The sequence below is a fragment of the Dermacentor andersoni genome, chromosome 10 (assembly GCF_023375885.2).
Source record: "Dermacentor andersoni chromosome 10, qqDerAnde1_hic_scaffold, whole genome shotgun sequence".
Classification (NCBI taxonomy): domain Eukaryota; kingdom Metazoa; phylum Arthropoda; class Arachnida; order Ixodida; family Ixodidae; genus Dermacentor; species Dermacentor andersoni.
This window is the reverse complement of record NC_092823.1, coordinates 99,361,972-99,389,400: the sequence shown is the minus strand read 5'-3', so window position 1 is coordinate 99,389,400 and position 27,429 is coordinate 99,361,972. Positions and strand designations below refer to the sequence as shown.

General features: G+C 46.5%; 2 protein-coding genes across 2 annotated transcripts in view; one reads left to right on the top strand and one right to left on the bottom strand.

The window, feature by feature from the left end:
* The window catches only part of LOC126544470 (uncharacterized), a 53,549-nt gene extending 42,727 nt beyond the window's left edge, over positions 1–10,822 (bottom strand). The window contains exons 1-4 of the mRNA XM_050191800.3: positions 10,629–10,822; positions 4,508–4,899; positions 2,763–2,853; positions 654–922 (exon numbers count right to left, since the gene is read on the bottom strand). Of these exons, the coding sequence (XP_050047757.1) occupies positions 654–922; positions 2,763–2,853; positions 4,508–4,837 (690 nt within the window). The 5' untranslated portion in view covers positions 4,838–4,899; positions 10,629–10,822. The remainder of the gene's footprint in view (positions 1–653; positions 923–2,762; positions 2,854–4,507; positions 4,900–10,628) is intronic.
* Positions 10,823–11,039: 217 nt separating this feature from the next.
* LOC126544471 (uncharacterized) lies at positions 11,040–26,305 on the top strand. Its single transcript, XM_050191801.3, has 8 exons — positions 11,040–11,202; positions 11,416–11,559; positions 11,740–11,810; positions 12,783–12,851; positions 14,251–14,335; positions 19,851–19,924; positions 22,638–22,748; positions 25,182–26,305. The coding sequence occupies exons 2-8, from the start codon at positions 11,440–11,442 to the stop codon at positions 26,098–26,100; spliced, it is 1,449 nt and encodes a 482-aa protein (XP_050047758.1). The 5' UTR covers positions 11,040–11,202; positions 11,416–11,439; the 3' UTR covers positions 26,101–26,305.
* The last annotated feature ends 1,124 nt before the right edge of the window (positions 26,306–27,429 follow it).

Below are 27,429 nucleotides of genomic sequence, written 5' to 3'. Positions count from 1 at the left end.
GCCGATTATAACAGCATACTGCTTCATCTCCCATGTCAGACTGGAAGCCGATACCTTGGATAAATGTGCTAGTAGGTAGCCGACAGAAAGGTTAGTTGATGTTAAACCCCTAGCCTGATGGAACGAGAATGTTTGTCTATGGCAATTCAAGGCCGTGTCCTCAAATGTGTTGCGTACTTGGGCAATATAATGGGATGCAGAAAAGGCATAACATACATGGACATTGTACAATATCCTAACGGAATTGCCACGGCAGACACCACAGTTCTAAATATTGACCTGAATTACTTGCACGAGAAGCTGAAATGCATGTCCAACTACTATATAATGCAAAAAATTTTACTAAATACCCGAAAATTAACTGCTTTATGGAACACCCTGCAATTTACGAATTGGAGCCGAGGCAATCACAAGAAATATAAGTTGCACAGGGCTGGCACAATCTTAGAGAAGCATGTTCCCAAGTTGTGCAATGAAATACACAGTGTTCCACTCACATTTGCCATCTGCCCGACACTGTCTAAAATGCCTTTTCATTCAAAAATGAAAAATAAAAATTGGCACAACAACAGTGCACCTTCATACAACCTCGCATCGTTTACAGGCATTTTCTTTTTCCGCTAGAAGCCTGGCGCCAACCAGGGGGTGCTGACCTTGTGTATGGTGAGGTTTGATATCTTGATGCCTTTGGCCGGGTCGTCCCGTACGACCAGTGTTGGCCCGTTGGGGCAGAGCAGGTCGCGCACAACCTCGTTGTAGACCTCCATGTAGGCGACTGCCACGTCGCATGTCTGGCCTTCGGACCTCAGCTTTTCCACCTGCCGGTACAGCTCTCCGACCGTGAGGGTGATCACTCCCGGGCACTCCTCGGAGCCCAGCATTGTGTGAGTCTTCCCAGCACCAGTGGGACCGTATGCAAATACTGGAATAATCACGAGTGCCACAATGCTTGAAATGCAGTAACGACATAAAAGAGATGTGATGATCATTAAGAAGCAAACATGACAAAGAAAAGACTCGCACAAAAGGACAAAGACTACTGATGTGCTCATTTCACCCTCAGATTTTTTTTATGTTCCAATAACTTGTCCAGCGACAAATTACTGGTAAATAAAGGAGGAGAAGAAAAAATTTTACTAGGAAGGAATCTTAAGTTGGCCTAGGTTATAGTCGTCGGCAAAACAGTGTTCTAAACATTTTTTGAAGAAATTTTAAGGGGGTTTCAATATTCTTTTTAACCTCTTAAATGCCCCAAGATCAAAAATTGATTAACTGCAAATTAACGAAGACCAGATTACGGACGATTTTTTTTTAGTTCACGATACCCAGGAATGCCTACAATGCTTTTACTGCTTTTATTGAAGAAACTAGCAAATGACAGTGTTGTATTTATTGATGTGTCAAGTTTAGAAGGTACTGCTACTTTTCTCATGACAAGATTGCCTGTCCTCAGCAGTTAAGACATTAATTAATGCGCTGAGAAATCCTTCTTGAAAGAGGCACGCCAACATTATGTTTAGGAGAGCTCATAAACCAAGTACGACACTCCACAACGCATAATCATTTTATGCCACACAATGGGACAGGGGGGTGAGGAAACAAGAAATTCTTAACAACCAAATGACCAACACCACTTCCAGGACAGTCTATTACACATGCACAAATGACTAAGGAAGTGAACACGGTGACAGACGCCCTTCGTAGTTATAGTAGCAGAGTATCACACATGTCACGCAGAGGTCACTGGTTAGATTCCCACCAGATCCAAATTGTTGTTTCAATTTCCTTTAAGTTCCACATATCAATTAAAGAATGCAATTAATTGCAGTTATGCCTTCTTTATTGATGAGGCAAAAAAAAAAAATGAAAGAAACGTTCATTTTTCGTTGAGATGTACAAAACACACAGAGAATAAGAATATTCAATGAAAGCAGAAATATTTCCCCACAACTTTTTCAGCAATAGGTAGGCAACACCAGGCAGAACACTGGAAGCAAGCTTCACCTCCAGCCGCCTACGGCATCGCGTGGAACTTGTACGGACGGTTCTCGAAGGACGTGAAGCCGGTGTGCCGTTAGGTTTTTCTCCACGCCACCAGTACGATACCACTGCAGCTCCGAATCCTTGCACCAACCTTTCGCTTTCGACTGCGCTTTCGGAAGAGCAGTGTGCCAAGCTTCCTCCTTGTCCCATGTTCCTGCTCTAGTCCCGCAAATGATGCTTCCTGCCTGCCATTCACTGCTGACCAAGGACATTTTGCCAGAAATGGTATAATCAAAACTCTAACCCCGTGAGCAAAAAGAAAATTGTGCAGGGCCAATCGACGATGATTGTCGATGTAAGCGAACAGCCCGAACGAAAGTTCTTGTGCGACAGTACCTCTCCCTTCCCCACAACCCTCCTGCCTCTCTCCACAACTTGGTTGCACGAGAGCACACGCCCTGCCCTTCGGCACCTCTGTATCGCAAGTCCGACGACTGACCAACCACAAAAATGGTTGAAAGAAGGCTGCTTTCCGCTTTAACAGTATTTTTCTGGTTCTTTTCCAGTAGGCAACACTTAACTATAAAGCATTAAGCTGTTAGTGGAAGTAAACCTGTTCATGTATGTTTACTTCGCCGAGCTGCATTGCTATGCGAGACGAGTCACAATGTCCAATGCTAGTCAAAGTAGCAGTAGCCATGTGGCTTTCCGATGCATGCACGCATGCATGCCTTGGCTACAATATTTCTGCAGTTGTCTGTTCGGCGGTCACCACTTACCACAGCAATTGCACCCTTCAAGGAGCGTGGTCAGCATGTCCTTGGTGGTGTGCTCGTACACGTACTGATTGTCCTTGGTGTCATCAAAGACCTGCCGCATAAGGAAGGCAACATTACAATCATGGAGTGTGCAAGCAGCGATTCTTGAAACTGAAGAGATGAGCGAATGAAAAATTATTAAATATGTTTCTGCCAACCACCGCGACCTGGGACCACTTGTTACTTTGCCTTATGTTACTTTCACCTTCAACTCTTCTTGGCCCGATACCACTGGTTATTCACCGTTTTATCTTTTATATGGACAAGAACCCTCTACGCGTCAGCACTCACCTCCCGCTACTCGAAGCTCTTCCGTTACATACGTTTGGGACACCCAGTGCGGGGCAAAATAGCTCGTCAGATGTCGGGACGTCCCACTCGACACGAACGGGCCAAGTGATTCTCGTCTAACATTAACCACTTTAGATGCCAAGCATTTACACCTGCCGCGCACCAGACATATGCCAAGTACAACCTATTCAATTTCTAAGGAACATTAACGGACCTAAAGTTCAAATGATACTTGGTAAAACATGTTGCCAAACATCTTGCAAAGCTGAAAATTCAAACAAAAGTCAGCGCTTACGCTAACCGAAAATTTTAATGAAGGCAATTAGTGTTCCACAGGCAACATGGCCCCTCTGTTGTCACTGTCACTTGAAGACGCTATTGACACGTTAGCTTTCAGGCAGTGACGTCGTCTCCACAGAACGAGGACAAGCAGAGCAGAGAGGGAAGAAGGCGACAGGAGCTTGCATGCCACAGCGTGCGGTGCCACATGCATAATATAGAAAATAAAATCTGAAAATGCCCTGTCTGTTCTCAAGGGTTGTGTGTCCCAGATGACGAAGCCTTCTCCTTCTGAAAAGGCTCCCGCCTTTACAGATGCGTCGCTAGACACTCAAGTGTTCCGAATCAAAGTTCGTTCATAGAGGTTCTATTGTTTATATTTACTTTTTTTTTATCTAGACTACATGCGTGTGTGTATTTATGGGGAAATGTGTAGTTTCTTGACTGCGTTGGATAGCAGACTCGGCTTTCTTGGAAAGACTTCTTTAACTTGTAACAATTGAACACGATCTTCTGCAGGAATGCTGCTAAGGTATTGTTCTATATTTGACACTTTTCAAGTTTCCGTGCGAAATGGAAAACGCGCATCAAAGTTGCAAAACTTCCTCATTGGGGCCATGTTTGGAAATTAGTTTTGTCTTTTGTGGACTACATAAAAAAATAACATGGAAGTTATTTACATGTAAACATTAAAATAAGCAGAAAAGGCTTTAGACAACTTTTTTAGTTTGAATTGAATTTGGCCGTGAAGTGTATAAACATTGCAGTACAGATTAGCAGGACACCCACGATGACCCCCCCCCCCTTTTTTTTTGCTGGGAACGCTTTTCGGGAATAAAATTTTTTTGGTTCCATGCAGTTCGGCTATAGTACTTACATTAAAAAAAAAAGATTTAAATATCAAGCAGACATGCATGTGCAATCTCTCACAGAATTGTCCAGTTGATGAACCACAAATAATTTCTGCATCCTTCAAAAAAAATAAAAAATGTGCAAATCTTTTTGTGTCCCCATGGCATGTCGAAAAACAAGAGACGCAGGCAACCAAGTATCAACCATAGAGTCCAGGTACAAGTTAGTTTTTGGTTAAAAAATTCATTTTTTTATTCAAAGCGAGCTGGTTCGAGTCCTCTCACCTGGTCGAACATGAATGTCTGGTCTTTGTTGGGCTTGACCAGACCAGGGGCACAGACCTGCTGTCCCTGAAAGTAGAAGGGCTCTGCCTCGGCCTTGGGGTCAAAGACGAGGCACCTGTCGTCCACCACACGAATGATGCTGGACGTCTCAGCTTCTCGGTCGCCGAGCGGCCGAACACGCACAGCCACGTTCACCCGCGCTCCGGGCGATGGCGGGTTGTTGCCCGATCGGCGGCGTTTTGGCGCCGACGGCTGTGCTGTCTCGTTCGAACGCCTCTTCCGGCTTGGTGGAGCCATTGTAGATGCACTTGTGGTAGCCTTTGACGCCATTACTGGTGGCACGGAAGTTGACGTGCATCCATGAAGGAGTTGACAGACATGGCCTTGGTCAGCTGTTGGAGATGGGATGACAAGTGCGTGGCTTAAATTCTCAACAAGGCCTATACAAGGTGACAAGGCAGGCGAGTTGGGTAAGATTATTTTTGAATATGCAACAGCAAACAAACGGGGATAAAAAAGCAGAAACTGTTTTCCTACCTCTTTTTCATCTGCGTGGTGTTACACATCTGAAATGAATGACCTAATACACTGCACTGCTGTGTAGCGCCATAGGTTAACAGAAGGCAGTGTGTACTAAGTTGGAGGGCTAGAACTCGAAGATTAACCACCAGAGATCTGGAGTACAACTTAAGCTGCTAATTTTTGTCATGTGTTTGTTGCACATTAATCTTGTGCTCAGACATTGTAATGCAAGTCTGTTTTTTTCTTTTTTTTTCTGAAGTTCTGGCTGAGTATCGGCGTAGGCCACATTGACAAAGGATGTAGACATGCTTCAGGACACAACGTTTTACAAATAGTTGCGCACCGTTGCCCACTGCAAGTTTGCTGGTTCTGGCAGGCCCGCATGAGTCGATTGGTCGCTATCCTTTTATTGTCGCACAGAAAAGTAAGCGAAGCAGCACATCCCTGCGGCTACGAATTGAAGTGGCTCAACAAGAAATCGCAAAAAGCGTTTATTAGGCCCTCGTGCCTGTGCGCTAGCAAAGTCCAATTTCTTGCTTATAAACATGAAGCTCGCGTATAGAAGCCTTGCCGTAAATAGTACCAGAATGTGGGTGAAGCTTTTTTTTCAGGAAACCACGGCAAATTGTTGACCCCCGTTTTATATACCAGTCATTTTGTACCAGTTTACACCAACAATATTTTTCCTTGTTTTTTTCTTTGTTTTTTTTACGGAAGTTTGGGGGTTCAACCTATATTCCAGTACTTAGAGAAGCTGATATGCCCTGCACTTGTTGTGGGAAATAAACTTCTTTGTGCATGCACTGGTCATCACTTTTCTCGACAAGCATCCAACTTTCTTGTGCTTGGGACACTCCTGTGTCAATGACTGAGTGTGCATCTGCAATGGTGTTTGAATTTCGCCACAGCTTGTGATCAATGTAGTACATAAACAATTACTGCATGAGAATACACATTGCATTAAGTTTTATAGTAATTAATTGACTGCTTCATGGAAGCAGTTGCCTCCCATAGCTCATAATATGCATTGGACATACACAATTCCTGGAACGTCAGCAAGACGGGAAGTGGAGAGACTGTTATAACCAATGTTTACAAATACCCAACTAAATGTGATTAAAGGACACTCACTTCCACAAGGGACAAAATTCAGCAACATCGTAGGGACACCACTAGCCCCACTGAACGTAGGAAAGCCTAGTTAGAGAACTCAGTAACCAGAATAATTGGATGTGTGAAGTGGAATGCACTCATTGCAATTATGCTACAGATTACAGAACGATAATACGCTCAGCAAAACGTCTTCTTAAGCTACACTCGCAGACAACTTTCTGTGGCTATGAAGGGAAAGCTACGGACGCGTGGCTGCTCACATGTGTTCCCACCCCAAATAGACCCGCACCATTTGACAGTGCTTTTGCGTGCTCAGAACAGACGCCGCATCAACGCAGGTTCGACATGCGACGGTCTCACGTTCCCCCAGGCGGAGAAGAGAAAAGCAGCAAAATAAGTTAACCTTTACACTCAGTGGTGTGTTTCGCCTTATTTAACTGTTGCTAATAAGGTGTTTGTTTTCTCTTCGCTAGCCTAAACTAACATGGAATGAAGTGTGGGACTCTTTTTCAGAAGCGCTTACGCTTTTGCGCGCTTTGCCTCCGTAGCTTTTCCTTCATAGCCACAGGATGTTGTCCGCGAGTATAGTTTGTTCATGAAAAAGAAATAAACAGCACAGCAAAGGCACAGGACACAAAGGCACAGGGCAGGTACACTGCGTTTACTGCACTATTTTTACATTTTCCCTTATAAACACATTCCTTTTTCTGCTAACTCACAGAATAGGTTTACGAAAGTGAAGAAGAGATGTTTCACAGTTTCCAGTTCCTAACAGATGTTTCTGAACAGTGTGAGACCGGCAATCCCTGTGCAAGCATTCTTTTTTTTTTTTGTAAATGGGCAGTACTTTTTATACCTCTTTAAAATGTGAATAACAATCTTCATTTACCCAACACAGTGCAAACTAAAGAATGCCAAAGAGAAGGTACAAACACAATTAAGTTAGTAGTTCTTAGCGGCTATTTTTCATATGCCCCCTCTTTGCCACTGTTTAGCTGTCCTGAGTTCAATGTAGTTCTAAAATCATATCTTCATGAAATTCAGGCATACCACCCCGACAAAGAGATGAAATCTTGCCATACAGCACTATTCCTAAAATAATGCAAGGAAAACAGGGGGAAGGCGGGAGATGGAAATTCAAGGCGACGAGCAAAACGAGAACAAGGTGAAAGCAGGAGCCAACGTTTCGACGCATGGATTTTTCTTCTGGTCCGTACTGCCTACTCTCTCGTTACCCACACACAAGTGTGTCACGATATAAAGCTTTTTAGTGTTCAAGCTGAATTTGCTCCTGACTGTTTTCTATACAACGTTTTTCTATACGTATTGAAGGGCAAATTTAGTGTCAATTTGAATGAATGCCCTTCATTAGTGCAAATCACAGGCTGTCACAAGGAAAGGTTTAGCAACAGTAGCTGCAGAATGCATTTTCATGCGAGTGAGTTCGTTGAACTCTCTTCACTGCACATTAATATGCAGTGCATGATCGGCACAAATTCTGAAACTTTTTCTCTGCGATCTGAACTGTTACAAGCGTCTGCGCTTATGTAAGCCACCAATCTTCCCCTGCCGACAAAAGCAGTCTTGTTATTAAGGTGCTTCACCGTTATTAGCGCTTCGAAACATGCAGTTTATCACTCTGGTGTTGTATGCAGTGCAGTGATGTCTTTGGTCATAACTGGTCATGCTAATAGTATTTAGCAAATATTGCGTAAATATGCAATGACCTGGCTGGTTTACTGATAGACAGTGCCATCAATTCAAAAGTACACTTTCCTTTCCCATCTAGCACGCACCGCCAAAGTGGCACTTGCTCAATCATTAAGTTTGCCCATCCAACTGGGATATAAGCCGGTGCACACAGACTTCACTCTTACTTCGATAGGCGCCTCCATGTTCACCTCGCTCCGCGTTCTCGGCCTTTGGTCTGCAGTCGGTTTGTGTAGTGTCGGCAGGACAACCGAGATTTTGAATGTGTAAACAAAGTGCAATGGGGAAGTCACTTTGTATGCCCACAGCAGCTGTGAAACTTTATGCATGGCTACTCTGGCAGCAGCTGGTCAGGTACCACCAGACTTGTCCCTAGTGCCCCTAGGTCAAGCCAGTCTACTTTCTCTAGTGCGATTAGTACCCAAGTTAAACAGGCAAATTTAGCTACACTTCAAGTGAGCGCACGGGCCTCATCTAGTGCCACTTTGACAGATTGACGGCAATCTATGGAGCCATAAGGCCCAATATTATTCTCAGCATTTAAAGTCTTGTAAACCGTTACTCTTTTATCAGGCAAAATATAAAATGCTTATTTTCAAAAACGTTTGCAATGAAATATAGAAATACTATTACCTCGTTAATATGTCCATTCATTTTTAGCCAATACAAGCAATGAAGGAGTGAGCACCACTAAACCTTTCCGTCTGACAGCCTGCAAATTACACTAACTGCTAAGTGCGCTCGCTTGAAGTGTCATTCAAACTGCCATCTGACTACGGTATTAGTCTTACGAGATCATCGATTATGCGAAAATATAAATGACACCAGCAAACGGAGGGCTCAGGAAAGCACCTGAAATTACAATAAAACACTGGATCTCCAAGGCACTCAAGGTGTAGCGGGGAGGGCGAAAGCTGAAACCAACACAGTCCATGGGATGGAGCCACCAAGGCCGAAGCATGCCAAGGGGTGTTTGCATTCAAGGTCGACTGTTCACTCTCACAGATCCACTCTCGCACTCCCATCGACATTCATAGCGAGATACGAGTTAGCCGCTCGCCCCGGCATGTGGAGGCCTTGGTGAGCCCCCAACTCACGGAGCAGTCCGGGTTCCAGCTTTGGTGTCCTGGGGAATGTTGCTGAAGTATGCTAAATAATGACACGTTTAACAAAAGCAGCACAAAAAAGTGTCTCTTGCTCTCCTGAAGTTACACCTAGCACTATAGCGCAAATCCTCACTTCCATCGCAGACTCAATTGCCAGAATCTGCATGCACGTTCCTGCGAAATGGTGACAATATCTCCTTCTTGACACGTGTCTATTCTACTGGCAGTTGGCGACGTACTCGGCAGCCAACGGGAGGAGACTACCGCGAGAAATCTTGGACAGACACACACAGCCATTAGGACAACACTTTCACCTGCAGTTGTCTAGCGTCTAGGATTCTAGAGAGTCTAGTTGTCTAGGATTCGAGGGAGTGTAGGCTAAGCTAGCAATTATACCACAGTAGCCAGGACTGCTACTACTCTCTCCAATCACTGAATGCGATGGAAACACGAGTCGTAGTTGTGTACAGCAGAAACAATGTCTAGCGTGCCTTAAAACTACTTGTGGCAGCACTTCTGATCCACACCCTACTCGAGCAAGAATGGTTTAACGCCCCTTCAGTGCCGGCGTACACATATGTTCATGCTACTTAAGTTAGCCATTTCTGTGCAGTGGTGGCAAGCACTGCACAGAAATGACCACGAACAATACGCTTGGGGTAAATTGAGAATTCTGCTTATCTAAAACCTAAAGTAACTACACTTTACTTCTGTGTCAAATGTAACACTGCGGTTCACCACTATGGTGAACTACTGTGTTTGACGAGACTTGACATGGGGCGTCCGGGTAGCAATTGCGAAATTATTTTTTTCCATTTCTGGTAATGCTTGCAGCAAATAATTGACTTAATCATATTTTTAAGGGGATGATTCCATTCTTTTTAAGAAAAAGCGTAGCGTGACGGACTGTACATGAAATGGATATTTAATTACCGTGTTTTTACGACGACTCAGCATGAAAACGTACAGTCATTGTACCAACTTGACTTGCTTTCATCGGAGTCTCCAGCACCTCGGGACGAAATTATGTAAATCTTACACATTTATTTGCAGTCGACCATATTTCCTGACTGAAGAAGCTAGACAATATGACAGTTTTCCGTAAACGTTAGGCAAAAGTCAAGGGCGTAGGGCGGGCACTGCCCGACAAGAACGAGCGGCGGTTGAAAAATGAAGGCCCACCCACGCACTACACCGACTACACCCACGCCAGGCAGAGCTAAACAATGAGAACTTCACAGCGCCCTAAACCAGCAAGTACGCTACACACTACGACTCAAGCAAAATCCGACTACTCTCGCGATATAATTACGAAGGCTCACAGTCACGCAATAGTGGCTTGTGTGTGGTGTGCCCAAGACGAATTTAGCCCCCACGCCCAGTAGCGGCGTTGCGAGGGCTACTGGTTTCAGAAAGCAATTACCGGCGATTGTTTACTACCGAGACCGGCAGACAGTTGGCGGTCGCACAACGAGATGTGAAAACGTCTGGTCGTCTCTGAACACGAGAAATGGGCTTTCCTAGAGAGCGAAGCTTTGGCGGATTGATGTTCAGGACATTGTTTTTCCAAGCCTACACACAGCCCTGAGTCAGGCGTCACCCAGATGGCCAACGTAACGCACAACAAAGCCTGTCCTCACGCCAACAAATGCGGCAAATCGTGCGCTCACCGTTTGCGGAGGTTCCTCCGTGCCTCGTCCTCGATGCAGTCTCCAGAAACGGTGTCTGCCGCAGACGCACGCTTTGGCCACAATACGCTGCTCCGCATGAAAAGCCCTTACGCCACTTGCGATTTGCGCGAGCGGCCCAAAACGTTTTTTTGAAAGACGATGCGCCCGTGGCAATCGGTTGCCCATTGGCTGGCTGTCACTGCTCCGGACGTGAACTTTTCCGTCGTACGATTGGTCGGAATTAAAATCAAATTGCCAATTCAGTTTCCTATTGTATGCGCGTTGCAACTCAATATAAGCTAATAAATAAACGTAAATAACTTTACAGTTTTTTCGCAGTCAAGTAATGCGCTAAAATTTATTATAAAGGAACTAATGATAAGCATTTGCACGTGGGTCGCGTGTGCGCGTTACGCTCATGTTGCTGCGGGTTGCAAAATGGCGATAAGGGCCTTGCCGTCTTGAATCTGCGAGGAAGCGTCGACTTCGCACCTCTCGCCCCCAAAACACTCCACAATAGGCATCCTGGGCGTTCTTCCTATTCCCGCATTCTAATCACCCGCGGCTTCATCCGGTAATTGAATTTCTTCCCAGGCTGAGCGCTAGGCGCGCCGCTAATTGAGCCTCTTTAGAACGTTCTGCTATCGCGCCATTCTATGTTGCCGACGGGCAGTTCAAGGTCTCTCGCGATATTTTGCGTCCCGGCGCGCACTGCGCGTCTAGATTTGCGCTGGAAACACGCAGCGATGCTGGAAACTGCGCCGCCTTATTTTTCGACGTGACGCAGGTCTCGCGACGAGCAACCGAAAACATGACCAGGGTCTACGTCGGCCACCTCAGCTACCGTGTACGAGAGCGCGACTTGGAAAGGTTCTTCCGCGGGTTCGGCAAGATCCGCGAAGTCCTGCTCAAGAACGGATTCGGCTTTGTGGTGAGCCATGTCGCAGTGCATATTTTTTTTCTCTTAATGTGATATGGGCGTTGCTTTTCGTCGATCGTTAATTGACCGGAGGGGAAAGGGGTGCGAACTGCAGCTGCTTCGCGTGCTGGGCGCCTGGCGCAGGTTTCCTTTACTTTAAAAAAAAAAAAAAGACATATCGTGCTTTTGCAGGAGTTTGACGACCACCGAGACGCCGACGATGCTGTGTACGAGCTTAACGGTCGGGAACTGGACGGCGAACGGTACGAATGAGTTTGATCGTCGTGTTCGAACACTTCCTCTAAAGCCGCACCGCGTGCGGTGACGCTCCGTGAATTGTTGCGGAGTTCGTTAAAAACGCACTCCGGCTAATCCACGTTTCGAGCACGTGCAAACATTTCTTTTCCCACAATGCGTCGCCGTGGTAATTTATGGCGACGTCAATAAAACGCGAAACACAAAGTTAACGGTGCTGCGACTACTCAGTTATCTCCGGTCTATTCTTAAAGCTGGTATTATTATAAGTGGGTATAAGTAGTGACACCAACTTATGGAACCAACTTGTAACGGCAGCCGTGCTGCCATAATGTGCATATTTCGTGAACAGACATTATTATAAACATTTCTGCTTGTCTGGTGCAGGTCATCCCTGCTGCAATTATTAAAGCAGTGACCTTGCAGAACAAAGTCTGCATATCTTTAAACCTTTTAATGAACCAGCTCCAGTTGTACTACCGACATCGTCAGAGATGCACTTGTGCAGGCCGCAGCGTTTTTTGCTTTACTTGCTGGAGACGAACCGGGCCTGTCGACTCGGTTGGTCAGTTGGCCTCGCGCATTTTAGTTTTGGCAGCTTGAAGATTGTCCTCTACACTCGTGGTTTATTTCATTATCTGTTCAAATAATTACGTTGAACCTTAAACGTGAGGGACACTCCTTTCAGGGCAAATCTTTTATTAATAATTGGACGAATGTAAGATGAACCACACATTTAATACATTCACTGATTTAGGTATAATGTCCGGTAATTTGCCAGGATAAAACAAATGAAATTGTGCACTTGTTTATGAAATAACTTGAAGGGTTAATAAACAGTCAATCTGTATTATATAAGAAAGCAACTATACATTTTTTTGCCATTTTTTTCCCCTCTTTTTAGCTTCAGCTGTGGTATTCTTCAAATTCTTAGGATGGAAAGTTGGCCTGGAGGTAATCGTTTGGTATCTTTCGTCCAGGGTCGTTGTAGAGCTGGCACACGGAACGGCTCGCCGGCCTCCTCCGCCGCGGAGCACCTGGACCGACAGGTTAGTCTCCGAGCGGACATCCAAGGCATACAGTAGACTTATGCTAATACGACCCTTGCGGGACCACAAATTTCAGTCTAATAATGCAAAAGGTCAAATTAACAAGCAACACTAAAATGAACAAATGGAAAAGTTTTACGATTTAAACTAGTCTGTCATCGTGAACAGACCACATCACTTCAGTATTACAATAACTGTACATGTTATCGTCAATTAGTGTTTAGCAGAACTCAATACTATCATAAGCTCAGAAAAAAATAATAAAGATATCGCCCAGAAGAAAAAGAAGTTGTCGTCCTCAGTGTGGGACATGCTGCTGCGGTTACTGTCACCGCTTACGGAATAAGTTTTCATCTACTGCATTTTCTTGTTTTCAACATGTAGTAGCCACCATTTGCATCAGGGGGCACCAGTGGGGTGGGAGTGGGGGATCAAATTAACTGAAGTGGCATGCTTTCACAATCGAACATTTTTTTTTTTTAAAGCAATCGAACTAAACGTTTTTTTTTTTTTTTTTTTCATAGCAAGGTACGCCTTTGCCCAGTTATTTTCCAGGGTGTTCAAATTAAGTGAAAAGTCAAATTAACTGGAGTTGACTTAGTGCAGAGCCCTTGGAAAGTGCATCTTAATGTTTTGGCTTGCACGCGTGATCTTTAAGATGGCACTGTCAGCCTCATTCTTTTGTTCACAACAGTGTTCTTCCTTCTCTCTTGCCTGCAACAATACAGTTTACAGGTGGTTCACTGTAATAGATGTTTGGCCACTTCCTAATTTAAGCTAAAAGCATGAGCATAGACCAGGCCTGGGATCAGAAGCACCGATAAGTGTCCCTTGCTTGCGCAGCCTGTTATGTTCACCAACTTTTATCCCCTGAAAAATAAATATGCAGTACAGGCAAGCACACAGTGTAAGGTTGCATGCACACTGATGATTCACAGAGGTTGCGAGACTGACCACAAGCAGCGAGTGACTTGCGGTGACCTCTGTTCACATTGGCAAGAGTGACCCACCCATTGCCACACTGAAATATCTCGCAGTCGATGTCGCTTGCGTCTGCTCGAATCGTCATCGCCACGTACAGTGCACATCTGCGTGTACAGAGATGCTGCTCCTGCGCGGCCGATTGGTCAGCAGCAAGCAACTGACCCAAAACAGTCACTTTTGAACCATTTGCGACCAACTCGGTCACGTGACCTCTGCCGGTCGCCGGTGTGAATGAGCCGTAAATCTGTCCATCTGTCATAGCTGTGCCAGTGATCTTGGACATCGTAAGGCGCCACTGCCTGCAACGAGTCAGAGGCCTGCACGGAGGGTGTCGCACTCCTGAGCAAACAACCGAAGATGTGTCCGTCAAGGAGCTTTGCTTGCAAAAGACTGCCTGTGTTGTCTCTTGGTGCAGCAGCGGCACCAACAGGTACGGCCCACCCACACGGACTGACTACCGGGTTATCATCGAGAACCTGAGCAGCCGCATCAGCTGGCAGGTAAAAGAACGAACACATGTTTTTCTATGTGCTTCCTCTGTTGTGAACTGCAGATTCAATGGCGAAACACTGATTGCTTGGCATAGCATAAAAGACTGCACTTTGTCCAAGTGGGTTTGAACGTTTTGGGAAAGTCGCCCGAATACAATTTACATATTAAAAAATTGCTTATTTGTTATCGCAGCAGTACAGGAATGTTTCTTTTTATCTGTATGAAGGCTTCTACTTAATTATGCTGAGCCCTTACAACCAGGGAACCATAGTTTGCCTATTTATAACACTTAATATTAGGTAATGTGATGTTATAGCAGTGAGAGGCCTCGGTTCGTGTCGCCAATGCTCAGTGCCATTACCATTGTCGAGCTTTTCCATTGGTTGACATGTCAGTAGGCTGTCATAGCTTGACTCTCGCCTAGCTGAAGTCTCAAGTGTTTCCAAGCTCCTGCAGCGTTCTATTGTAATGAAATTGTTATGGCTTCCCGTAGTTTAACTGCCCATGTTAATGAAAAACCAGCACGACTAGCAAATAGGTCACGTTCAGCCGCTGTGCCATTCTCTGGCTTTAAGCTTACCGCAATACTTTGTTTTTTACATTGGCTATTAGCTTGACAACAGCATTGCCAGTCTACTTGACATGGGCAAGTGAGTTCCGGAGTTATAAGTGGCACGGTATTTCAACCTGTCGCCGTACCAAGCCCGAAGGTGTTCTGCAGTGTTTATCTTATCGAATTAAGCTGTCTTTCAATTTACTGGCGGTTAACTTTGTTTCCCAGACTTTGCCACAAGCGAAGTGCCATAAGACTCGCATGAGAGCATACTATCCCGAAAGCTCGCACGAGCTAAGGAACATATGGTGGCGATAGAAGTGAACCAAGTCGTGATGCTAGCAGCGAGTACAAGATAAGGTGGTGGTCAGGGACAGGGTTGAACCAGAACTGCTTAAGGAATAAGGCTTGCCAAGCAGATGGTACAGGCTCAGTGCTTTGTGACCACTGTTGCAGTGACCAGTGGGATACGGCCAAATGCACCGTTGGTGTACAGTGCTGCACACTGTTCCAAGGAAACACTTTTCACTTTCCTGGCGCTCTAGCTGTGTGTGCTAGCTGTAGCAATGTCGGCGCCCTGCACAGGGTCGCAAAGAGGTGCCAGCGCCACCAAGCACAAGCCTGCTGCAAAGCTGGACCATTAAATGCTTGCCCGAGCTCGGCACACAAGTTCTCTTTAACAGTGGGCTGCACTGTGCGTGAAATTTGACAGTCGCGGTACAGTGGTGTTCGACGTGAGCTGCAACGTGATACCCTTGGTCAAACAAGCTCCAAGGTGGCATGCCGCCACTTACATACGAAAAAGTTGTTGAGCGAATGCTGTTAATAATTGGAATATTTGTTTAGCTCTCCAATTTGTTTATGGTAATTTTTTTTTGGCCACTGTGTAGTCTTGGAGCCCCTTCGACTGCAGGCGCCGTATTGCAGCTCGCGTTGAACGCAACTGTACCTCAATCTGCATTCTAACTACACTAAAGGTAGCAATATCATTGCGTTTTGATGATAGAGGTTTCGGATTGGTGGCATAGGTTTCCATGAATCCGCATGCAGTTACAAAGTCGTGCATCTAATTTTATTGCCGAAAACAAATTAAGATACTGCGATTTTCATATTTCATGCACGGCACAAGCATTGGTCACTGCCTCACTGGTCAGCAAAAATGTGGTTGCCCAAGCTATCAAATTTAACCACACCCATTCGGCCACGGGATAGAAAAAGCTACGAGAGAGGAAAGTAGTCTCGTCCTGTATTCTCACCTGATAACCTTTGGGGATACTTTCACTTTTGTGCTGCGCTAAGTCCAGCATGGTGCCTCACTGGGACGACAAGCCGGGGCTTTGCCAATCGTCGCTCACTGAAAGCGATGTCCCCAAAGATATGTACAAAAAATTCAGGCTTTTATTTCTTTGCCAGCTCCAGTGCTGCCACCTGAACTTGTACCACTGTTCGTTAGCCCTGACCACAAGAGCTCATCGTCAGTGTTAACTACCTCTCTCGGCCACTGAACGTTGGCTTTAGCCTTTTGGAGCACTGCCGCGAGGGGCAAGTCTGAAAATAAAGCCAGTGGTATTGCAATAAGTGCCCTACGAAAGCACGCGCACAACACGAAGCCAAGAGGTGTTGGGGTCAGTGCTGCCGTTTTTGACCTCGGGTCTGGGGGGCCACATCCCGGGCTGTTTGCTTGTAGAGAGAGCGAGCCGTCGGTCGGTCGATGGTCTCGGGAGGGTGGTGGTAAGAGAGCGGCCCCACGATGTTCTCGGTCTCTCGGGGGTCCCTCCTCCACGGTGTACACGGAGCGTGGTGCTCTGTCCTCCTCCTCCTCTTCCCCTCGATGTGGTGGGGTGTTCAGCAGCACTGCACCACCACCACCTTCCCAATGCGCCCTCCTTCAGAGTTGTTCTCGGACTGTGCGCTCGGGGCTTGCCCGCCAGCACGCTTGGGGCACTGGCCAAGGTAAATACTACCACCCCACTGGTCTCCGCCCCCCCGTCATCGCCACGGTGGGGCCTTTTTCACAGAAACCAGGGGGGGGTTTTGGATGGTTGCAGCAAAGACATGTGCGCGGGATATTGTTGAACCCCCCCCTCCCTGTTCCTCCTCCTGCCATAACTGATGACCGGAGAGGAGGCCAGTCTTGCCTTGTCTATCCTCCCTTCCTCCTGCTCCTCCTCCTCCTCTTCGAATCCTTCTGATGCTGACCTTGTCCTGTCCATCGTCCCGTCCCTCTTCCCTGCTGCTTCACGTGGCTCCCTTCTGTCTGGACTGCGCTGCCCCTGGTGACATCCTCTTCTTTTCTCTTCCTCCTGTGTGCCTGCATTGTTTGTGTGCCCTATCTCTTCTTGTTTACTGCATTCTTTTTTTTCTTCTTTCCTACGTGGCTGCAATCTCTCAGGTACTGTACTGTGGTGGGACAAGAGTAACATGCACAGTTTCGCATGGGACAGTGTGAGGAAAAAAACACTTGTGGAAGGTGACTGGAACCATGCTGCATTCTTGTCACTTTACTCCACTGATTTTTGTTCTGTGTCAAGCCAACCAGCCCAGCTCGGCACCCAATTAGCCTTATATAACAGTAACCATTACTGGTTGTACAATCATAGCACATGTTGCAGCATGATTCAGGTTTGTCCTTAATAAAAGCAGCATGAGATTGCAGCTACAGAATTCTTGCAGCATTTGTAGATTACGCTCTGAATGATCTAATCTGTTTGCAGCTGACCCCAGTGGTCTTGTCTCACTAGCTCCATGCAGTGCAGTTAAACGTACGAGATTATGTCAGCCAACCATGGACACTGTGTTTCCAGGAGACAAAGGCTTCACCTATTCTTTGTTGATCCATCTATCTAACTTGTGCCATATGCTGGAGGACTGGTGACAGGCAAAAGGACAATCCATATGGGATTTTACCTTAAGTACGTGTCATGCACCATAGAACGAGAGCTAGATTATGAGCAGATTCTTGTTTCTTGTTACTAGTTGGCTGACATGACCTTTGACCTGTATTCACTGCAATGCACTTAGAGAGACAGCTATCAATTTTCTTGACCAGCCTCTTTGTTCATCGTTGTGTCATGTGGCAAATTAGTTTTGCCTGTTGCCTTTCAAGATGTTTTGCTCTTCCTGCTACAGGCTTTGCCCATGGGACAGGTTGTGCAAAGTAAAACGAACCACGCCAACATTGGTGCAATGAATGCTCGCATCACATGTCGATTGGCTGTGGCTAAAATGTCCCCTTGGGCAAAACTTGTTTGCTTGCTGGAACTTATTTTACAGTATCTGTTTTATTGCTTTCTTTTTCTTGTTGCTTAACTTCAGCTGCTTCCTTTTCTTTTTCCTCCCATTTTTATTTTGTGCATGACCTTCGCTAAGCCCTTGCTAAGTGTTATCCTGTTCCGTTAGTGGCATTGCTTGTTTTCCAAACTTTGTGGGTGTTCTTTAGTTTTTCCTTTCTTTTAACTGTGCTGTAGCCAGAAGCTCTTGCCAGTCAGGTGTCAAGTGCCATATCACCGTTGTTAACTAGAGAATAACCAGAGTGTGCTCACACTTTTCTTTGAGTAGAGACCTTTTGCAGCTATGCTAACCCCATCGCCATTTCTGAGGGCGTCAGAGGATTTTAGACAATTTTTCTCACCGGATGATTCACTTTTTAAAAATTAACTTCTGAGGTTTTACATGCCAGAAGGCAAATTTAGTCAAGCTGACCTGAGCAGGTGGAGACAAAATAGTAGCAATATGTTAATTTCTGAAAGCATCTTTTGCTCTAAAGTAGATAGTTGGTATGTAGGGCAAACAGTGCACATTCAAGATCCACAAAACCTACTCTGCTCCTCCCTCCCCAGGACATGTTACTGAAGGGAAAAAAATGGTGGATCAAACTGGCAACATACAACACAAAGGGTTTACTTTGAGATACACTGCTAGGTGTTAATTCGTTTGGGATGCAATTTTGTTGGCAGTTATCCTTGTGGGCATTTCATTTCTGTGGCACTTTGCCTAGTACTTTCCTGTCTGTATTTCTGATAGAGGTAAAAGCAGAAACATTGCTTTCAAAAACAGTCCCAAAAATAAAAGGATATTTTAGGACAAAATGGGACCTAAAAGGTGCGACACACAACATGTAAAGGTGTGCATGTGCATTTTAATATTGCACCTCCAAGGTTTACTTTTTCTCATGCAGTTCTGACCCTTCTTTATTTCATTTATTATTTTTACCATTGTATCCCAGTGTTTTATGGTGGCAATCCTTTAATGTGCATATGAGCATATTATAAAAGAAAGCTCTTAATGTCCAGGGTACACTTAAATAGGCATAACATTTTTAGTCCTCATAGGTAAAAAATATCAGATCTTATGGTTTCTGGACTTGCAACAGTATTCATCATTATTCCTTGTCCAATGCTGTGTACCTGATAGTGGCTTGTCAGAAAACAGCAGCAAGAATGGTTGTAGTTATCGCTTTGCTACAGCTCTTCTGAGGTAGAACTTCCTTAGAAATTTGCGTGCTTGCTCATTTTAATTGATTTAGTAGTAGCCCTCGGTGACACATTTATTACTTCACTCACACCGTTCAAGCTTCGCACATTTCTGGTTGTGCTATTAATCTCCACAAGTAATTAATTTGTACTTAATTACCAGTGTAGCGCTTCTTTAGTACTAGTAAATAGTGCAAGTACTGTAACGAAAGAGCACTTACCGCGCTCAGAGTCCTGAAAAAAAGCATAATGAGTGTTATCACTTCGCTGCTGAAAAAAAAGATGTGAAACGGCTCATGTGGCACAAACCTGGCTGGCAAGTGCATGGCGGTTGTGTCTGTGTACTTCAGCGTCGTCCTCTACAGTTCACTGCACCTCTGCTACTGCAAATGCGTCAAGTGATGGTCAGTGTCGTGGTTGTTGCGCTGTTGCTGTGCCTAAATTCGAGTGTGCTTGCCCTTGCCTGGCCCTCGCGGTGTGGATTTCTCTCCCCACCAGGACCTGAAGGACCGTATGCGGCAAGTTGGCGATGTGACCTATGCTGATGCACACCGGCACAGGCGCAATGAAGGGTTAGTAGAAACTTCCTGCCTTTACGTTATTGCTTGACTGGCATTGGAGAGCTTTGGCTTGTCCATAAACCTTTGTGTCCGTAAACCTCTTTGCGGAACACCGGGATACTGGCATTGGAGAGCTTTGGCTTGTCCGTAAACCTCTTTGCGGAACACTGTGATACTGGCATTGGAGAGCTTTGGCTTGTCCGTAAACCTATGTGTCCGTAAACCTCTTTGCGGAACACTGGGATACTGGAATTGGAGAGCTTTGGCTTGTCCGTAAACCTTTGTGCCCGTAAACCTCTTTGTGGAACACCGGGATACTGGAGACATCCACGTAAACAGCATTCATGGTACCGTCTTGTGGTGCAGACTTTGGCCGGATAGGATACGGAGCTGTTATTTCAGTGACTTTACCATATTTGGCTTAACTACTGTTGTAAGGTGTCGGTATCAACATATTCTTTAACATTCAGTCCTCTCTGTTAAATATTATTGAATGAGAACACTCGTGTAACACAGAAACAGCTCAAACACATTGTATTTGGGCAAAGCACCACAAGATCTCACTACCTGCGTTGGTACTGCTGTTTACAACTTCAGCAACCTGGCAATCCGTAAACTGTTAAGTTTACTGCTATAACTCTATTCTGGTCATATAGCGAGGGTTTCTTGATATAACTGTTATTCTCATTGTGCTCCAGCCTGTGTAAGAGCTTGCCTTTAGAAATAGTCTTTATTTTAGAAGTGCAGTGGAATATCGACAATACGATCACAGTTTATCCTAATTGCAGAGCGATAAATATTTTTTGTAAGTCCCATCCAAAGTGCACTTATAGTTTTGTGATAACTCGAACACTCTACCTGGCCACAGTGGAATCAATACAAATTCTGAGTCAGCAGAATACCTCTCGGTGTAAGAGGGGTTATGCAAGCTTGGTCTTCCATGACACTGGCAGAAACCTTTCTTGAAAACCACTTGCAGCAGCATGTACTGAACTCTTTGAACATTGGTGAAGAGCTTTTTTCCTCCTGGGAGTGCCTACTCAACATTGAGGTCCTGAAGGTCCGAAAAGTATGGGTGTGCGAATACCAAATAGTAGATTCCGAATCGACTGTCAAATCAAATCAAGAAAAAAGCCAAATATCGAATGTTAAGAAATTTATCACAAAATTTAATGCTTACCAATTTGGGGCAACAAACTGGGGTGCTGCACACACTTGGGCGTCTCGTAGTGTTGGATAACAAGAATGTAGCAAGCTATCAGTAACTTGGTACATGGAAATGTAGATATGCAGTACAGTCTATAGGAATCAAGATATACAGTGCAGCCTACTCTTACTAAGGGGACATCAACTTTGCATGTTGGCACTGATTACAGCTCAGCTCTATACATGAAGGTTTGGGAAATATTTGTTATCAATAGAATCAAGTGCTTCTTTTCCTCTGAAACTAATGGTTTACAGATGCTCTGTTGTACTGAATATAATAGGCCGATACAGAAGACAAGTGCTTGAGCGCTTGTTGCTCTGTATGGAGGCAAAGAAAAAATATGGTGTAACTCTGCTCAGTGCAGTGCACATGGTGGCGCATGTGTGGAGCAACACGCCACCCACAGTAATTGCGAACTGCTTCCGACGCAGCGAATTTGTCCGTGACGGTGATTCTTTGGAAGCTGGTGGTGCGGATGTTAACCAAAACGCTGAGGAAGATGACAGTCGCTTCTACAGACTTCTGCCTGCCTCCGTACGTCCCGCTGGACGAATACATCCACATCGATAGTGGCGTTGCCATTGCTGGTCGCCTCAACTACGACAAAATACTGGATGTACTAGGCGAAGAGCCAGACTCTGATAGTGAAAATGCGCCCATCATGGATGCGTGTGAAGTGCCGTGCCACACTGCTAAAGAGGCCGATGACACCCTTAAAGTTTTGTCCTACTTTCTGCACTTCAAGGCCATCGGTGAGAATGACAAAAGGTGGACTAGGTACCATTGCTAACAGAGGCTAGTTCTTTCAATTAAAAGCACGCCACCGAACAGCAGGAAGCTTGGTTGCGAACATCAAAGCAGCTTGACCTGATGTTGCTGCTGTGGCTACAGCTGCTAGTGGATCAGCGTGCGAGGGCACTGGTTCGATGCAGCGATATAATCAAAAGCAAGATCGCACAAACATCGCACTATCTGAATGTTCACCTCTTGCGTCACTGAGTAGGCGGTGTTCAATTCACGTTGCCGTCTCACCATGCTGATGAATGCACGGCGCCAACGAATCATGAGCAGGTGTGCGAACATTTAGAAAGCGAGATGCTTTGAGGTCTTGCTTCAAGCTAGTGGCGGTAGTGGCCTCGATTATCGCCTTTCCCGGACCTGCAGTCGCGACAGAAAAGTTGAAATCTGACTGCAAAGGGTATCGGCATGCGAATTTCTGGAAATCCTTATACAGAGGGTAGGTCCCCCGTGTACAAGGAGGATGTAAGGATGTACACATGACGATATTATACATAGGGTCACTCTATGGGGTGGGATACATGGTGGTGCCGCAAAGGCATCCGAATTATTGGGCATGTCTGAAAAACTGGTCGTTGATTGTAGCCTTAAAGTAAACATCAAGACTATCATTCTGACATTTAAGAACACCTACACTGAGAGCTTGAAACTATGTGGCTTGTAGTGTGTGTTATTTAACATTGTGTTTTCCTATCTGTGATGCTTGGTTGTCTTCTGCAGTGTGGTGGAGTTCGCCTCCTACTCTGACATGAAGCGAGCAATTGAGAAGCTGGACAACACCGAGATAAATGGTCGCCGGATCAGAATCATCGAGGAAAAACCGATCCGAAGGTAGGGTAGCACCTGTCTCTTATTTTGCCAAGTACTGTCGGCACTCAATATAACGAACCTCAGACTTAACAAAACCCGTAATGTAACAAACTATGGTAATTTCCTGACCTTCTATTGAAAACTTTTTTTTTAATTTAACAAAGTAATTGTTTAACAGGGTTTCGATTTAGCGAAGTTTTCAGCCATTTGAAGCATGTACTTGATGCAGTTGGAGCCTCTGTGTCAAACGGAAGAACTATTAGTGTTGACCGATGCAGAAGTAATCATTTGCATGGATAAAATGTTCGAGTGGCAAAAATGCTGTTGTGCAAATGGGATAATCGCAAACATGAAATATACAGGAAACATCGCTGTTCCATCTATCTTGCTGATAAACTTGCAGACGCTGCCGGGCACGTGGCAGCTCGAAGTAACTGTATCCACCTCGCAGGTCATGCTTTCTTATGTTAAATGAACCAGAAGCAATTTTTAGAGCCGGAAACCTGTATTCGGAGTCATGTTTCACCCCAGGGACAGTTCCTTCAGCCCAAGAAAGGGGAGTGGGGTAAGGGGTGAGCGTGCAGTAGTGTGATCAAGATGTGAAAGAGGATGCTTAATCAGTACTCCGGCACCAATTGCTGCAGATTTCCAACCTCAAAACAACTGAATTTTGATGGCAGCAATGCACATTAACCCCTTCGCTGTCGGACCTTTCTGGCCGTGACGCACCCCCAGTGTCGGCTTGGTTTCAGGGAACGAGCATAACAGGGAATGAACATAGCAATTTATTTTTGACTATGATTGGTATACAAATAACATAGTCAATGCAATATGCACATTTCAATGTTCTGCAGCTGTTATTAGTAAACATCATCATCATCAGCCTGACTATAACATCCGTTCAACATCCGAATCTGACGATGCGGAACTCATCTCTTCGTTGCGTTAGACGCTGTCCGAGTCCAAATCCGAGCTCGGCTCGTATTCTGAATCGTAAGAGCCACCGCTCCAATGAACAGACAAAGGTCTCGCGCCGCTCAGCTATCCGAAAGTAACCGCGCGCAGGGAGGATGCGCTTTCAGTCGCCCGCGCAACGGAGATAAATGGGACGTTGTGTGATCAAGAAGAGGGAGATAGAAAAAGGCTAACACAAACTTCGAAGGGCATTACATTTACTGCTGCAAGTCGGAAGCGAGGGTGCGGCGAGAGAGCGAAAGCAGCAATCGAGTCACCCTTTTCGGAGAGGCAACGGCGACGCGTGCGCCTGAACTTGACGCGCCGTAGCAGACGCACCAACAGAAGAAAAATAAAAACCTTCAAACCGGCGGAGATGGCAGAACAACCCTTGAACCCATAACCACACGCGCGCGACGCATGATCCAGCAAACGCGGAGCCACCGCGCCACTCAGGAAAAAGAGAGGGGGCGTGGCAGTCGCACCGTACTCTTCAATACATGTACTAACACAGGTCGGGGCGAAAATACGAACTTGTAGGAAGAGTCAGCAGATGGCGTGGCCAAGTCCGGGAGCGCCAGCTTTGCGCTCAGGCGCGAAATTCTGAACGCGCGATAGAGAACGTACCGGTACGTCAGTGACACTGAGGGGGGGGAAGCGCGATGACGTACCGGTACGTCCGTGACAGCGAAAGGGTTAAAGAATGCCAGGTGGTGGAAATTAATCCTGAGCCTCCTCCTTCCACATCCTCGGCTTGACGTGGCTATAAGGAGTGCCTTGTCTTCTTACTTACCAAAGCAGGTGGACAGGGAAGCCCAGTCGGTGTGCGAACACGGTTGGCATCGCTAAGGCGACAGCCTCGGCTTTCTCACAGTTATCCGAAACTCGGCTAGCAGGCTCAAATCATCGTAGCTGCCTGGCGTGAAGTGTTCCGAGAAACAAAAACATCAAATAAGCACGTCTTTCTTGCCCACATTCATCTCCCAAGCCTTACGCTTGACGGGCTCCGTGGGGAACCTGAAGAACAATACGGAGCGCTCCTTGCTGTATTAGCTCTAGCACCCCACAGCGCTACATAGGTGCCGCGGTGGCATTGTTTCAGCTGCTGCAAGTTGAACAATTCCAATGGCAAGCAAAGCAGAAGTCTGCTGCATCCATGCACAGCTGAAACGCGGTATTCTTCATCGGAAGCTGCATGCTTGCTCTGCAAGCATGCAGCTTTCGACGTCACAGCCCACGTGTCAGTCTTGCTCGACTGTTATAAAACATAAAATTACCAATTATGTGCTGGCTCAGATGTGAAAAAAATTTTCCAGTGTGTTCTTGAGTGCACAAGGATTACCTCACACAATGCAGATTATGATCGAAAATTAGGTGCCACGCCCCCTTTAACAAAAAAGGTACTGATCCTAATTATACCATGTAGTCATTTGGTTCCCTCAGTTGTGTAACAAGTGGCTGACCCGTCCAGCTTAGCTGTTGACTTGTGTCTCGTTGCAGCTTCTCGAGGAGCCGCAGTCGCAGCCGTAGACGTTCCAGAAGCCGCTCGCCGCGGCGCACTCGGCGATCCCGCTCAGGCTCCAAGCGCCGCAAGAGTCGCAGCCCGCAGAAGCGGCGTCGCTCGCGTAGCGCGTCACGCTCCCGCAGCCGCTCGCGCTCCGTCAAGCGGCGCTCCAGGAGTGGTTCGCGGCGGCGCCGCTCCAGCGAGTCACGCTCCAAGTCACCCGCGCCCCGCCGAAAGTCCCGCAGCCGCTCTCGGTCGCCAAAGCGTCGTAGCCGGTCGGCCAGCAAGGACCGGAAGCAGGCGAGCCGCAGCCGAAGCCGCTCCGTAGCCAGCAAGAAGAGCGACGACAAGGCCACCAGCCGAAGCCGGTCCCGCTCGCCCGTCAAGAAGCGCAGCAAGCCGTCCAGCCGGAGCCGGTCGCGGTCTGCCAGCAACGAGCGGAAGTCGCGCAGCCGTAGCCGGTCCGAGGGCAAGGTTGAGAAGAAGTCGTTGAGTCGAAGCCGATCAAAGTCTCCCGCCAGCAGCGGCCAGAAGTCGCGGAGCGCCTCACGTTCCAAGTCGCCTGCCGATGGCAAGGGGGCTTCGCGGAGCCGCTCAAGGTCACCGGTGAAGGAGCGCGAGAGCCGCTCGCGGAGCCGCAAGAAGTCGAAGGACGAGTCGAAGTCTAGCCGAAGTCGCAGCGGTAGCCGCGGGAAGTCCCGCTCTGCTTCGCCTGTACGGGGAGAGGAGAATGGGAAGGTCGCCAAGACTGGTGGGAAGAAGGGCTCGTCTCGTAGCCGGTCTCGCGATCGGTCACGGTCGAACTCGGCCGGGCCAGGAAGCGGCAGGAGTCGGTCGCAGTCCTCAAGGCGCGAATCGCGGTCACGGAGCCGCAGCGGTTCCCCGGCTAGCTGCCACGAAAACGGCGACGACTGAGATTCAGGTTCGGTGCAACCCCCTTCGTCAGCAGCAGTCTTTTTTTTTTTTCCATGCCACAAGCTCGTCGACTGTCTCCAAGACCAATGCAAGTAGCGCCAAGCATGTTTGCAGAGTTTTGGGTGCTGCCAGCTTTTGTCGGCGGTGCAAACAAAGTCAGGTTTCTGTGGTTTTGCTCATCAATAAAGCATTTTTTCACCCGTCAGGTGCTGTGGTGTTCTGTCCACTCTGACCTGAAAATACCGGGTGCTGAGCGTTAAAAAAGAAATGAAAGAGAGATGAGTTGTATGGGGCAAGCCCCAGATGCAGCTAACTTTTTAGAGTGGGTGAACGTCACCGATCTTGCGAGCTTTTCACTTATTTTGACACTATGTGCCTAGGAATTCCAGGTTACAAACGGTGTGCACATTTGTCAATGTGACGCAGCATTGTTGACGGGGAAAGTAGTAAGTGCAGAATTTCCAGAAGAACGCAAGCAATACATGATCATTATTTGGTGGCAAGGTACACCCCTGAAGGATGTAAAAAAAAATTTTTCAGTTTGAGGGTGTATGGGCACCATTTTAAAAAAAAGCTTGCACCCTTTGGGGCGCATGTTGCCCCATAACGATAATCATCTTCCAAGGTAAGTCGCCTACCCGGTACTTACAAGGCACGAACGGCATGCGCGTTAGGTTGACAGCATTCTCGACACGAAAGTAGCGAGCGGAGTGTTTAAGAAAGGAAGTGCAAGCAAGGCAGATGATGATCGTTGCGGGACAAATATACACCCCAAGGATGCAACTGTTTTACAGTGAACAGTAGAAAAATGACTCAACCAAATACTACACAAGAAGGTGGAATTCGTGAATTGCAAAGATTACATGAACTTGCAATGCAGCTAACGGATGCCCCATGGTCGAACTTTGCAGTCGTACTCGGTCCCTATTTGTAATGGGCCCGCTGTGGTCAGAAATGTGTACTGGCATCCCTTTGTCTTGCTGCCAGAGTCTCCACGCCATTTCCGGACTGAATGTGTCGGACACAGGGGCGCCATAGCCGAGCAACTGTCAAATTTCTGCAATGAATGCACACTTAAGACCTTATAACTGCTCATGAGATTTAAGTTCGATGGGTTATACCTACTACGGCTGAGTGAACTCTCAAACGCGACCCCTCCTGCTCTGGTCGACAACCGTACTGCCGAAATATGCTTCTGAATGCTAAGCGAGAGGCTAACTTTAGCTCTGATCACGTCATGCATGGCACCACCCATGCATGATCGGGTAATGTCTTCTTTGCAGAATGATACGAAAGTAATACGTGCGGGCAATGTGGTTGCATAGATAT

Excerpts from the sequence above, each read along its gene's own strand:
- LOC126544471 (XM_050191801.3), top strand. The coding sequence starts at position 11,440 with ATGACCAGGGTCTACGTCGGCCACCTCAGCTACCGTGTACGAGAGCGC. Across the intron at positions 14,336-19,850 it reads GCAGCCGCATCAGCTGGCAG|GACCTGAAGGACCGTATGCG; the intron begins GTAAAAGAACGA and ends TCTCCCCACCAG. Across the intron at positions 19,925-22,637 it reads CGGCACAGGCGCAATGAAGG|TGTGGTGGAGTTCGCCTCCT; the intron begins GTTAGTAGAAAC and ends TGTCTTCTGCAG.